The following is a 15,059-nucleotide window of genomic DNA, read 5'->3' as shown; positions in this document are numbered from 1 at the left end:
CTGTCAATGTGATTATATTCAGGACTGATATTTTAGAAATGAAAATTAGTTCCTGAAACTTTAATCATTTAAAAGACATCCAAACTATATAAGTTGTGTCCAACAATGCCTGCTGGGGTGATTTCAAATTTAGGTATTGTGCGAAGATAGAATCTGCGTTCTGTAACACTATGTGCAATCAGAAAATATTAGTTTGGGTGAGATACTCCAGTATAATGATTTCCCACATCAAGGAGACTGGAATGGAAATGAGCAAATTGATAAGGAGTATAAATAATTTTGGGGCAAATCTTTTTTGAACAGGAATAAGAGAAAAAACCCCTTTGTGTTGCCTTTTAGTTTCGATGAGCTTCTGTTGTGTTATTGTCTTCCACAGAAGATTCTGCTCCAATCAAATTAATACTGCACTTTGAGGGGAAGAAAAGTTTCATGATAATCTTTGCCCACTAAGGAATCCTTCAGCACAAAAACCTAAGGGACCTCTATAATAACAGCTCGAAGACCCCAAGCTGCAAGGCTTTGAACATCTTTTAATAAATGTTTGCACCAGATTTTGTGGTTTGAAAGTGGCTTACAAAGGATACCGTTTCATCACAAAAAAAGCAACACATCAAATTAAATGACTGCATTTTGTAATAAATTCATTGTCAGCTTCCTGTGCTGTGTATGAGTTGGCCAGTGCTTATCGTTGCTGAACATACAACAGGAACTTCAGCTGCACCTTCCTTAACTGTACAACCACTGAACAGGGGGACAGAAATTAGTACAGAGGACAACATTATACATAAGGATCAGACGGCATTCTTGTGAGAGATTGCAGACCGTTTGGCTATAAAGATGTGCAAATTGATTTATGTACAAGTCCAGACATCATTTGTTGAAGAGTTCTGGTTTTGTTCTGTGCTGGTAAACTGCCACCCTAAATCCACGGCACTTTGAGAAGAGTTAAGGTCCCTATTTTCAGCCTGTGCATAGGGAGCATATGGTTTGGAAACCAACTTGGCATCCCTGAGCAGAAGCAACACCCATTGCCATAGGAACCTGCAGAAAACAATGGACGGGGACCAGCTATGTAGAAATGAGGCGAAGGAGAAGGTATGTGAATCAAAGCGAGGGAATTGGACAGACACAATACCTTGCTTGCATCCAGCTTTGTGAACAGGTACAGAATACTCATGGTAAAAATCTCCTCTTAATACTTAGTGCTAATCAAGAAGGAAATCTGGACAACTTTATGATATCTGACAATGTTACTCTGCAAGATACTGGTGTAGTATACTGTTGTTGGTGCTTATCACAATGGCAGTGTATGTATTCTGAATGCCAGCCAATCCTGCACTGCACATTTTAAATTTAGCACCGTAACAGGCCCTTCCGGCCCATGCTGGCCAATTATAACTAATTAATCTACAACCCCAGTGCATTTTGAACGGTGGGAGGAAACCGGAGCACCCGGAGAAAACCCATGCCGATATTAGGAGAATGTACAAACTCCTAACAGACAGTGCCAGATTTGAACCCTGGTCGCTGATGCTGTAACAGTGTTCCACTAACCGCTATGCTAACCATGTATCCATCTATATCAGAATGTTAGTATATCTAGGTTATTAGGGTAAAGCATGCACAAACGCTTTTGCTTACTTTCCCTGCATATTAGTATGCCTGAATTGTTGGTGTATCCACAGTATTATGGTAACTGATGCTATCACATGGCTACTTGCATAAGTCACAGCACATTTATCTACAGGTCAGAAATTTGTGTGAGATGAAGTTCCTGCATTGTTAGATGTGCCATCTTTCAGATGAACACACAGCAAAAGCTTTATCTGCCTCTTTATATCAAGCTGAGATATCACAATATCAAAGGAAAACTTGAAACTTTGTCATTTATTGGTTACCCTTGATCTCTTAGTAAATTCAAGCTAACTTATTCCTCTGTGAGGTATCTTATGGCTTTCGTGCTGACAGCTGTGTTTTCCTACAGTATAATGCTGAAAGACTTCCAAAATTTAATTTTCTGAAGTATTTTAGAGAGTGTTTTAGAGTATTCTGCTGCACTTGGAACATCACGGCACAGGCCGTCTTGGAAACCGGGGATAGTATCGATGTGCACTTGATGGCCAATATTGACACAGTGTATTAAAGGGCCTGTTGCCATGCAGTATGTTTAAAATTTTTGTTACTATTTCCTGCAATATTTGATTACCCCCATGGTATCTATATTTATGATTTAAGTTCAGACATACAGCACGGAAACAGGCCATTTTGGCCCAAGAGTCCATGCAGCCCAATTTACACCCCATTAACCTACACCCCCAGTACTTTTTTGAGGGAGGAAACTGGAACCCCTGGGGAAAACCCATACAGACCCAGGGAGAACGTATAAGCCCATTATAGACAGCGAGGGATTCAAACCCCGATCAGGTTCCTATCGCTGGCGCTATAAAGGCTATGCCAACCATTCGCCTGTGTTGCAGTATCTTACCTGGTTTTAATACCTTTTCCTCCACTCATTACTATTCCTGCCAGCTTCTTTGCTACCCAGACTAATTTTTGAGGAGAGTCTCTTTTACTTCTCTTTGACTGAAAGGGCCACCGGGCAATTTCTGCTGATGGCACATCTTTGTCTGCCTTACTGTAGACCAGTGGTTTTCAAACTTTTTATTTCCACTCACATACTTCCTTAAGTAATCCCTATGCCATAGTTGTTCTTTGATTAGTAAAAATTAGAAAAGTTTGTAAACCACTGGTCTACATTAAGGCAGACAAAGATGTGCCATCAGCAGAAATTGCCCGGCTTAATACCTAGTGCTAATCAAAAAGGAAATCTGGACAGCGTTACAATATCTGACTGCTGTAGACTAAAGGATATTTTGTGTAATATCGCATTTTCCATTTTATTACATGACAATTAAAGAATCTTGAATCTCAGATCTGATGAAGGGCATCAGACTGTTTCCCTTTTCATAGATGCGGTCTGACCTAAGGAATTTTCCTAACATTTTCTGTTTTTAATCCACTGTATTCTCACTGTTCTTCTCAGTTAAAATCTATAATTTGTTAATTGCACTACATGTATGTAATCTCATATTCTTTTGCCAAGTTACATTCTGATACTGTATCTTGTTCTTTTAACTGTAAACATTTCAAATTCAAGGTTTCTTTAATTTTCATGTAATAATACAAAAAATGTAATATATATGAAATTCGTCAACCTTTGCCTGCCTTAAGGCAAACAGTGTCGCCATTAACATTGCCTGGTGCCCTAACAATAAGAGAAAGAGAAGAAAAGGAAAGGGAGTCCCTTTAGAGACACTGTGTGCCCGTGGATTAATCTCCAGTGCTCCCACAGTCTCACAGACTCCTGATCAATCCTTTGGCAACTTCACCTCCAGATCCATACGATCAGGAAGTTTTCAGCACTGAGGCCGTTTGCGAGCCTTTCTTTTCCTCAACACCCACTCGAATCCTGGTTCTGATACCTGGTTCCCAGTCTCCAGCTGCCTGCAGCCCAACATGAGTCCTTCGACCGCGTATCTAGTAACCTGTAGTTTGTGTGGGCCCTCACCCCCTGACCCCTTGCTGGTCCACTGCCGTGGTCACTTTCCTGTAGAGACGTCTTCCATGCTTCTCTTTCTCAACTGGGACGGGGGAGGGGGGTATTCTCCTGTTTCTGTTGTCCTGCACAGGTCCACTGCTACATTGTAGTCTGCAAGCCCTTGTGGTATGCTACCTATCGTAGATGCACCATCTTGGGCACAGAACTTCATGGTTACAGGATGTAAATAAAGAAGTACAGTCAGCTCCTCTAACAGGCTGTTTAAAGCCTGTACAGAATTGTTGGCATGACGACCAGGCAGAAGGATCCTGTAGAGCAGCATTGTGTCTCTGCTCTCCTGGGTCCCAACAGCGCTGCCATTACTGTATCTCTGCTGTGTCACTATTTTTTTCATATATTTCTAAATAACTTGCGATGTTTCAAGTAGCTCTCTCTCCTTCCATGGTTTCTCTATCATTCCCAGCTCTTCCCAGCTGCACAGTGAGGTCAGTATTTGAAATGAGAGCTCCTTTAGTCTTTGCATCTAGTCATGTAGGTTTCTGTATGTGAGAGGGACATTTGTATGGAGCAGTGGTTCTCAACCTTCCCTTCCCACTCACATACCACCTTAAGTAATCCCTTAGCCTTACTAATCACAGAGGCCCTATGACTGAGGGATCACTTAAGCTGGTATGTGAGTGGAAAGAAAAGGTTTGAAAACTACCGGCGTAGAGCATTAGCATATGATTGTTCAATATATATGAGATTTAATTAAACCATATTGGCAAGGAGATATTTTAATCACACCACCCATAACTGTTTGTTTTCTGCAGGTGTTGAATTTTTCTGGCATTGGGAATTGTACTCCAGGCACACTTCACGAACAGCACAGTTACAAAAATGTACGTATATGCCATTGTCCCTGTAACGTTGCTGGGAGCAGGGAGAGGATTGCCTGTATGCAACCGAAACTGGAAGTAGGCAATAGCAGAGAGCAAGGAATGCAATTGCAATAGAATGCTATGGATAGCAGTCTTTCTGTGGCTATGGCTACATTCATTCCCCACAGTTTAGGAGACCCAAGTTTACAAAAATCCGTAGATTTAAAATTGAAGTATAAAGTTGAACACAAGGTAAGGACTAAAACAAGAAGATAATGAGGCACTAGAAAATGTGTAGGTGAGATCGTCATAAATGATAGCAGGAAAACATTGAAAAGGATGGGACTCTTCTCTCTGGGAATGAGGAAGCTGACCTGAAAGATCTTTTAAGATCATAACCATATTTGATAGGGGTTAGACAAATTAGAGTAGAAGTCCAAAAATCCGGATGCCAGAATCGGGACCACCCGAGAATTCAGACCTTTAGAAAAATCTCAAACTTTTAAAATTTAGCGGTCTTTTGTTTGCATGTAAACGCCACAGATGCACAGCAACAACAAGATAGTTTATTCATTAGCGAAACAGCACGATAAATGAGGCATGCTGTTTTTGCTAATGATTAAACTGTCAAAATTTACCTGATCATCTCTTCTTTATTGTTCCTTAAATTTGAATGTTAAAACTATAGTACTGCCCTAGAATCTGGAAAATGCGGGCCAACCCAATCCCTGCACATTCAGGATTTTCAGACTTCTACTGTAGTTCCATTTGAATCCAAATTAGAGGACATGAATCTAACAAAGAATTCAGGGGAATTACCTTCAACCAGCTTGTTGTGAGAATGAGGAAACCTATGTACACAAAACAGTTGAAGTGAATAAGAGGAAGAGACAATGAGAGAGGGAGGGATTGAAGTTGTTCAAGTTGATTGGGTGAAGATAAGGAGTGGGAACAAGGTAACAGACCAGTTTGGGCTGAATATCTTACTTTTATGAAAGATATTTTCAGTGCTTTTCTGCTTGGTTCTAAAATCACCGACAAACATCAGATTTTGTACCCTTCAGGACATAGAAACATAGAAACATAGAAGATAGGAGCAGGAGTAGGTCATTCGACCCTTCGAGCCTGCTCCGCCATTCAACGAGATCATGGCTGATCTTAAAGTTCAGTACCCCGTCCCCGCCTTCTCTCCGTAACCTTTAATACCCTTATACTGAAGAAATAGATCTAATTCCCTCTTAAATAGATTTAATGAACCTGCCTCTACTGCCCTCTGTGGCAATGAATTCCACAGATTCACCACCCTCTGGGTAAAGAAACACCTCCTCATCTCAGTCCTAAATGGTTTACCTATTATCCTCAAACCATGGCCCCGGGTTCTGGATTTTCCCATCATTGGAAACATCCCATCTGCATCCATTCTGTCCAGTCCTGCCAGAATTTTATATGTCTCTATGAGATCCCCTCTCAATCTTCTAAACTCCAGCGAGTACAATCCCAATTTGCGCAATCTTTCCTCAGAAGTCATTCCTGCCATTCCAGGTATCAGCCTGGTGAATCGCCTCTGCACTCCCTCCATTGCAAGAACATCCTTCCTTAGATAAGGTGACCAAAACTGCACACAATACTCCAGGTGGGGTCTCACCAAGGCCCTGTACAGCTGCAGTAAGGTATCCTTGTTCTTATACTCAAATCCTCTTGATATGAAGGCCAACATACCATTTGCCTTTTTAACCGCCTGCTGTACCTGCATGCTCGCCTTCAGTGACTGGTGCACAAGAACCCCTAGGTCTCTCTGCACTTCCCCATCTCGCAATCTATTGCCATTCAAATAGTAATCTGCCCTCCGGTTTGTATTACCAAAGTGGATAACCTCACATTTATCCACATTGTAGTGCATTTACCATGTATCTGCCCAGTCCCTCAATTTATCCAAATCACACTGGAGCTTCCTGACCCCCCTCTTCCGTGCACACAACCCCTCCTAACTTAGTGTCATCTGCAAATTTGGAGATATTACATCCAATCCCCTCATCCAGATCATTAATGTAAATTGTGAACAGCTGGGGTCCCAGTACAGATCCCTGTGGCACCCCACTGGTCACCGCCTGCCACTCAGAAAACGAGCCATTTATCCCAACTCTCTGTCTTCTACCTGCCAGCCAGTTCTCAATCCACATCAATACTTTGCCCCCAATCCCATGAGCCTTGATATTGGAAGCCAGTCGTTTATGTGGGACCTTATCGAAGGCCTTTTGGAAGTCCAGGTACACCACATCCACTGGCTCTCCCCCATCTATTTTACCTGTCACCATCTCAAAGAATTCCAATAGATTTGTCAAGCATGATTTACCTTTTGTAAATCCATGTTGACTCCATCCGATCCCTTCTCTGCTAGTCATATGCTCCGCTATTACATCCTTAATAATGGATTCCATCATTTTGCCCACTACTGATGTAAGGCTCACCGGCCTATAATTCCCCACTTTTTCTCTATCCCCCTTTTTAAATAGTGGGGTAACATTAGCTACCCTCCAATCCATGGGTACTGATCCTGAGTCTATCGAGTTCTGGAAAATAATTCTTAAAGCATCTGCTATCTGAATGGCCACTTCCTTAAGTACCCTAGGATGTTGATTATCAGGCCCTTGGGATTTATCTGCCTTCAATCCCATCAATTTCCCCAAGACCATGTCCTTGGAGATACTGATTTCTTTCAGCTCCTCCCTTGCATTAGTCTCTATGTTTCCCAACATCCTTGGGAGGTTATTTGTATCCTCTCTTGTAAAAACAGAACTAAAGTAAGAATTTAATTGGTCTGCCATTTCCTTATTCCCCATTATATATTCCCCTGATTTCGACTGCAAGGGACCTACTCTGGATTTCACCAATCTTTTCCTCTTGACATATTTATAAAAGCTTTTGCAGTCGATTTTTATATTTGCCACTAGCTTACTTTCATAATTTATTTTTGCTCTCTTGATTAATCCCTTTGTCCTCCTTTGGTGCATCTTGAACTGTTCCCAGTCTTCAGTTGTGGTACTTTTTTTGGCCAATTGATATGCTCTTTCTTTGGACCTAATGCTGTCTCTAATTTCCCTTGTTATCCATGGTTGAGTCACCTTTTTTGGTTTATTTTTATGCCAAACCGGTATAAACGATTTTTGCAATTTCTCCATTAGATCTGTGAATGCTTTCCATTGTCTATCCATAGTCAACTCCCCCATAAACACCACCCAATCAATCTTACTCATCTCCCGTCTCATACCATCATAATTCCCTTTATTTAAATTCAGGACCTTAGACTCGTTTTAATTTCATCACTCTCCATGTCGAGTGAGAATTCGATCATATTGTGATCGCTCCTACCCAAAGGGCCTCGTACAACAAGATTGTTGATTAGCCCCTCATCATTGCATGATACCCAATCTAAAATGGCCTGCGCCCGAGTTGGTTCCTCGACATATTGGTCTAGATAACCGTCCCGTAAACATTCAAGGAATTCCTCCTCCTCAGTATTTTTACTAATTTGGCTCGTCCAATCTATATGCAAATTAAAGTCTCCCATGATGACAGCTGTTCCCTTATTGCACGCTTTTCTAATTTCTCTTTTAATGCCTTCCCTCACCTCTAAACTACTATTTGGAGGCCTATATACCACCCCCACTAACGTTTTCCGCCCCTTGCTATTCCTCAGTTCTACCCATATAGATTCCGCATCTTCCGAGGACATATTGATATTGTTAAGTTTGCACCACTATAGGGTCACAAATTTAATTAATTCTGTTTTTAATAAATACATTCTCAAATTAAATTTAATATCATCAGTTCCTTACTTGGGATGTCTGTCAACTTTGACCTATAAACAGGCAGGTTTATTGTCATGTACAATGACAATATGCACCAAAATCTTACTTGCTGCAGGGAAACAAGAATTTCATTAAAAAACTGCAATAAAATACATAAATTGAATGAAAAATAGATAATAATACACAGTTATCCTGATGGATGGTAAAGAAGTGAGTTTCAATTGTGCAGAGAGTCCCTTGGCTGTGCCATGAAACATGAAATCCTGTCGACGTTGTGATTGTAGTAAAAACACAAAAGTGCCGGATGTATTCAGCAGGTCTTTCAGCCTCCATAGGAGGTAAAAATATTGTTTGGGCCCATTATCAAGGTATGAGCAAAAAGCAGACAGGCACCTGAGCAAAGGGGCTGGGGGAGGAGGGAAGAAGGAGCATGGGGAAGAGTGCAGGCCAACGGTAAAAGCCCGTACTTGGACATGAATAGGACAGGAGATGAAGAGTGAAAATCGATTGGAGGAGGGGGTGGCTTTGTGAATGCAGAGCTGAGAAAAGGAAACATTGGGATTTAATATCATAATTTGGGATAGGAAAGAGGAAGGGGCGGGTGTGATCTAACAGAAGCCGGAGACGTTGATGTTGGAGGGTGCCCAGTCAGAACTAAGGTGTTGTTCCTCCAATTTGTGGGTGGTCTCAGTCTGGTGGTGCATGAGACCATGGACAGTCATGTCATCATGGGAATGGGGCAGGGAATTGAAATGGGTGGCCACTGGGAAATCCCCACTATTGCACCCTTTAGCTATGCTGCTTTATCTTCATGCAAACCTATTCTGCTTCCTTTGCAAACCTAAGATTTCAGTGCATCAGACTGCAGCTCCAACTTTATTCAGGCAAAGTATGATGTTGCCGAAGTGGAGTTGTTGACATGTTTTTTTTTTTTTGAAGACTTTATTTAAAATTTTATAGTTGTTGACATGTTTGTGAAAGAAGGGAGTTACTATTTAACTCTCTCATAATACAAGATAATAGCAATGTTTTGTGAATTCACATTTAAGTATGAGCTTCCTCACATCCCTTAAGCTTGAGAGCATCTGCAAGTGCGTAACATTCCTCCTTGTGCTGCCTTTCAGGGCTTGCTGGGTTTGTGCCTACGCCCACAGGTGACTGATGATGCATGCAACGGGAAAGCAGTGCTGAAATCTATACCCGTGAGTAGTCAGAATCTTAAATTTAAATTTAAACACGCAGCTCGGTAACGCTGCCCAATTACGCCCAATTGACCTATGACCCAGTACATTTTGAAGTGTGGAAGGAAGCCGGAGCCCCCGTAGGAAACTCACACAGACAAGGGGAGAACGTACAAACTCTTTACAGACGATGGTGGATTCGAACTGGCGCTGTAACAGTGTTGCACTAACCTCTATGCTAACTGTGCCGCCCTCTTGCAGAATTAACAGCTAGAGTGAAACAGAATCTGTGGGCTGCCTGCCACACTTCCATTTTGGCTATCAGAGGTTTGTGAAATGTTTGATTTATAATGATTGGTTTCCTTCCAGATTTCTACATTGAAACACAATGGGCTTCTGCAGTCTCTTGCAGCTGGAGTAAATGATCAGAAACATGAAGGTAAGTTCTTTTTCCCAAAGCCTGATAGAGATGAATGGTGGTCTTTTGAAAGGTTAATTTTGGCAGAAAGTGAAGTGCCAAACCGTGTTACATTCTTTCAGCAAGAACATGTTTTTTTTTCTTGCTGGAATGGAGGCAACCTAGTTGGAGTGCAGGTATTGAATGAGTGAGATGGCCGGTCACCATGCTTAACAAATTACTGTATTGCACGTGAGGACCTTGGCAAGAAGAATCAGAGAAGAGTTTTCTGGATTTCCTGTAATTTACTTGGGTTATCAAGATGGTTTCTAGGTCCCCCAGAACATTCACAAGGAAGGGAGTAAATACAGTGAATGCATAATTTCTTTGGCTTATGGTGCATGGAGTGATAATGCTTGAAGCCCAGGTTGTCCATGCCAACCAAATTGACCTTCTGAGCTAGTCCCATTTGCCTGTGTTTGGCCCATGTACCGTTCATTCTTTCCTGCACCTGCCTTTTAACTGTTGTAATTGTACAGACCTCTGCAGCATCCTCTAATAACTCACTCCAAACACCCACCACCCTCTGTGGAAAACATTGCTCCCCATATCTTTTCTAAATTATTTTCCTCTCACTTTAAACTTCTGTCCTCTAGTTTTAGATTCCTATACTTGGGGGGGGGGGTTCCTATACTTGGGGGGGGTGGGGGAAAGACTATGCCCATTGACCTTATCATGATTTTATGTACCTCTATAATGTCACGTCTTAGCCTCCTGCACTTCAGGGAAATCAATCCTAGCCTGATCAATCTCTCTTGATGGATTGTTGACTTTGCTGTCATAGAACCATAAATCATTACAGCACAGAAAACAGGCCCTTTGGCTTTTCTAGTCTGTGCCGAATGATTATTCTGCCAAGCCCCACTGACTTGCACCCAGGCCATAATCCTTCATACCCCTTCCATCCATGTATCTGTCTAAATTACTCTTAAATGTTAAAATTGATGTATTCTGTTTTTCCTAAGCAGTACTTTTTCATTGTATGATTTATTATGATTAATAAATACAATAAAAAAAAGATAAAATTGAGCCCAAATTCACTACTTAAACTAGCAGCTCATTCCACACTCCCACTATTCACTGTATGAAGAAGTTCCCCCTAAACTTTTCCCCTTTCACCCTTAACCCAAATCCTCTGGTTTGTATCTCACCTAACCTCAGTGGAAAAAGCCTATTTGCATTTACTCTATTTATACCTGTTATAATTTTGATTACCTGTCATAATTTTGATTACCTCTATCAAATCTCCCCTCATTCTTCTATGCTCCAGGGAATAAAGTCCTAACCTGTTGAACCTTTCCCTGTAACTCAGTTCCTGAAGTCCCAGCAACATTTTAGTAAATCTTCTCTGCACTCTTTCAATTTATTGATATGTTTCCTGTAGATAGGTGACCAAAAATGCACACATTGTCCATTATTGTCACTTGGTATTATTTTAGAAATAAAAAGGATTTGAATAATGCAGAGATTATGTTATGTACATTAATAAAAATCATTAGATTCAAGGAGTGAGGCTGAAGTACTATGGGGGAGTCATGGCAAGAAACTGTTCTCATGGGAAAGCTTTGACCAGAGAAACTGTCTAATTGTTACTCTTTATCTAGCAGAGGTAACTTTGGAGGTGTTGCAGGCAGAGGCAGAGTGGGAAGCTTTGGAAACAACGCAAAGAGGTGAAACACCATTTTCTCCAAGTTATTTCCTTCAGTCAGAATGGTCAGTCCACATCACTACAGTAAACAATTAGTGGAGTTTGTCTTTTACCATTCAATGTTTGTTAAATGAAAAATAATCTTCTTCTGTTTAGATGCCAAAGTTTTGCAGTGGATTGACATATTTGAATTAACAGTCTTGAAATAATTATTCAAGAAGTTCACAGTTGTGAGCTGAGATATCACTGAATGACAGAGGTGGCAGAAATCATCATGGCTCTCCCACAAGCTCTGAAGCAAAAGAGATAAGAAGAGGAACTTTAGCCTCATAACTTAAAGTAGACACAGTTAATTCAAATGGCCAGATTCAGTCGCCATTCCTGTAATGCTTAGCAGAAACAAATTTGGGATTATTTATAAACCTGACAGAATCTACTGGGGAGGGATGGAGCCACTGCCAGTAGCACTGTGCATGTTGGCCCAGCTCCAGGATTGTGGGAGTGATGCATTAATAACTCCTGTTCATTTCCAGTCTTTTTGTAAATGAGATGCATTTAGCATGGTGCAGTTAGCTGCAGAAAAATAAGATAGATGGGTAGGCACACTCTGTGATTAATTAAGCTGAAAATTCTTAACAGAGATCTCATCTTTCATTAACTATAAACCTAACTCATTAATTTTAAAAAAATATTGACAATTTAACTGATTTACTTGTGCACATATTCTACATTCACATAGGTTGCTGGTCAGTGAAGTTGTTTCTTCATTACAGTATGACTAATTCCAATTCTTAAAAACTACCCAGTATTTCTTGTAATGAAACATAGGCTCATTATTTTATAGATGAATATGCATTTTCTTCCTCCTGAGCCAAATAAATGGCTGTCGGGTGAATATTTCATTTCTCTGTTGTGAAAACTTTTATTCCCTGCACAAGTGCTCCACAGAAAGTGGGGAAAATTGTAGTCAGCTCAGGAATAACTGGATGTTTTTAGAACACATGCCCCACACTTTTACGAGATGAGTTTTTTTTTAAATTTCAGAATCACCATTGAAAGAACAGGAAGGTAAGAATTTTCTTGCTGTTTTTATGTCGGTTAATAAGGTTCAGCATTAAGACTATCTCAAAGAAGAGTTTGATTTTTGTTTTGTGTGAAACATCAGTAGGTTACTTGCACGTATGAGCCTTTCTTCTGTGCCCCCTTTGTAGGACTAACTGATGTCACGGGATGCACACTGCTCATCTCCTTCAATGAAGCACTTCAGCATTTCCAAACGGCTGACCTCTATGAGTTCAGGGTAAGCATCAAGGGAAAGAAGGAAATTGAGCATACAATACTCATTCTTCTTGGCATTTAGTTTAATTAAGAAAATTGCTTTTCTTTGCCTGTTTTATACATCTGGCCTGTCGAGCCTGCTCCGCCATTCAATGAGATCCATCTAGCTGCCTTTTCCCCGCATCCCTTAATTCCCCTGCTTTGTAAAAATCTATCTAACCTTGTCTTAAATATATTCACTGTGGATATACAAGTGATGTGTTCCTTCATTTGAAAGACCTGTTTGGGGCCCCGGACTGTGGTGAGGGAGGAGATCTGGACGCGTGTGGCACCTCCTGAAGGTGCTGGGAGCGATTGGAGGGGAGGGATGAGTGCACAAGGGAATCACGGAGGGAGCAGTCCCTGTAGAAGGCAGAGGGAGGGAGGAGAGGGGAAGATGTGTCTGGTAATGGGATCCTGTTGTAAGTGCTGGATGCGGAGGCTGGTGGGGTGGTAGGTGAGAATAAGGGGGATTCTGAGTTTGTTGCGTCTGGGGGCAGAGGGGGAAGGGGCAGATGAGTGGGAAATGGAGGAGATGCGGATGAGGGGTGAGTTGATGGAGGGGAAACCACATTTGTGGAAGGCAAACATTTCAAAAGATCTGAACTGGAAGACCTCATCTTTGGAACAGATGCAGTGGAAATTGAGAAATTGAGAGAAGGGAATAAAATCCTTGCAGGGGACAGGGTATGAGGAAGTGTAGTCAAGGTAGTTTTGGGAGTTAGTGGGTTTGTAACATATGTTGGTGGAAAGCTTGTCTCCCAAAATGGAGACAGAGATCTGGGAAGGGGAGAATGTTATCGGAGATGGACCAAGTGAGTTTGAGATCGGGGTGGAAGTCGGCCACGAAGTGGATGAAGTTGACAAGCTCATTGTGGGTGCATGAGGCAGCCCTGGTATAGTCAATAAAGCAGAGAAAGAGTTGAGGGATCTTGACTGCGTAGGCTTCCAACATGGATTGCTCCACAAAGCCCACAAACAGGCAGGTACCCATGGCTAATGGAAGTAAGCCCGAAGACGATGGAAGAAGAGTTCAACATCATTTTGTTCACGGAATTCATTAAGGTGTGGGTGGAAGGGTACGAAGGTAAGGCCTCTGCTGAGGACCATACTCCGACTCAGAGAGGGGAAGGTTAGAGGGGATAGTAAAGACCAAGCAGGGGTCAGAGTGGGAATCAGCCTGGTGGAGGGTGTTTGGGGGAGATGGAGGCATAGAGAGGTCAGAGGGTGGAGGTGGAAGGTGGGGGAGGTAGATTGGGGGGTATGGAGGAATGAGGGAGAGGGTTGGGGAGATCAGAGGGAGGTGGTGGGGAAGGACAAAGGTGGGGGGTAGGGGAGTAACCAGTGAGAGTGAGGGAGATGAGGTCTGAGGGTTAAAGGGTTGGGGAGAAGAGGGGAGCTGAGAGAGGGAGATGGGGTGGAGTAGGGAGAGATGTAGGGAGATAGGGAAGGGTAAGGAGTAGTAAGAGGAGTGAGGAAGTGGGATCCAGCAGTGAGATTGGGACCGCAGTAGGAGTCTATGTTGGGAGCCACATGGTTGGAGTCAGTGTGGGAAGCTCTGGCCTGAGGGTGGCCGGGGCTCAGGTGAGAGTCGGTGGTATCAACATTGGGATCTCCTGCAGGTAGACAAACTGGGTCAACATTGAAGTTGGCAGTATCATCCTCGGGACCTCCTACAGGTAGGTAGACTGGGTCAATGCTGGAGACCATGAGAGGTGGAGAGTCATGTTTATGGAAGAAAGCCTGGAGGCAGAGGCCAGCGTTTGAATCGGCGGCTATGCCATCAGGAGCTGGGGCCAGTGTTCAGGTTGGAGGCCATAGCGTCAGGAGCTCCATTGGGTTGGGAGCTGGGGCCAGTGTTCAGGTTGGCGGCTGAAGTGTCGAGAGCTCCAGTGAGTCTACTTTTGGAGAAGGAATCTTTAATCAAGACTGTAGTGTAGCATATCTAAGTTTGCTAATAATGTTAAATTAAGTGGAAAAGCAGAGGAGGAGAGTTTGCAGAGATAGGTTAAGTGAGGGGTCAAGGAAGGGTCTGGCAAATGGAGTACAATGTTGTGAAAAAAATAGTGGATATGATTATTATTTAAATGGTGAAAGATTGTAGCATGCTGTGGTACAGAGGGGCTTTATGGTTTTATACAAGATAAAAGAGCAGGACCATTCAGCCCATCAATCCATGCCACCATTCCATCATATGCTGATCCATTCTTCCACTCAGCCCCACTCCC

General features: G+C 42.2%; 1 protein-coding gene across 4 annotated transcripts in view; it reads left to right on the top strand.

The window, feature by feature from the left end:
- Positions 1–15,059, top strand: part of elmod3 (ELMO/CED-12 domain containing 3) — a 33,580-nt gene that overhangs the window by 7,394 nt on the left and 11,127 nt on the right. The window contains exons 2-8 of one of the 4 annotated variants that reach the window (XM_069917735.1): positions 380–1,162; positions 4,372–4,440; positions 9,353–9,430; positions 9,779–9,848; positions 11,471–11,536; positions 12,559–12,582; positions 12,726–12,814. In XM_069917735.1, coding sequence (XP_069773836.1) covers positions 1,079–1,162; positions 4,372–4,440; positions 9,353–9,430; positions 9,779–9,848; positions 11,471–11,536; positions 12,559–12,582; positions 12,726–12,814 — 480 coding nt within the window. In that variant the 5' untranslated portion in view covers positions 380–1,078. Of the gene's footprint in view, positions 1–376; positions 1,163–4,371; positions 4,441–9,352; positions 9,431–9,778; positions 9,849–11,470; positions 11,537–12,558; positions 12,583–12,725; positions 12,815–15,059 lie in introns of all 4 variants that reach the window. The other 3 variants (XM_069917737.1, XM_069917736.1, XM_069917734.1) reach the window with 3 other exon arrangements.

Source organism: Narcine bancroftii, chromosome 2, assembly GCF_036971445.1.
Source record: "Narcine bancroftii isolate sNarBan1 chromosome 2, sNarBan1.hap1, whole genome shotgun sequence".
NCBI lineage: Eukaryota > Metazoa > Chordata > Chondrichthyes > Torpediniformes > Narcinidae > Narcine > Narcine bancroftii.
The sequence above is the reverse complement of the archived record's forward strand: the minus strand, read 5'-3'. Positions and strand labels throughout refer to the sequence as shown.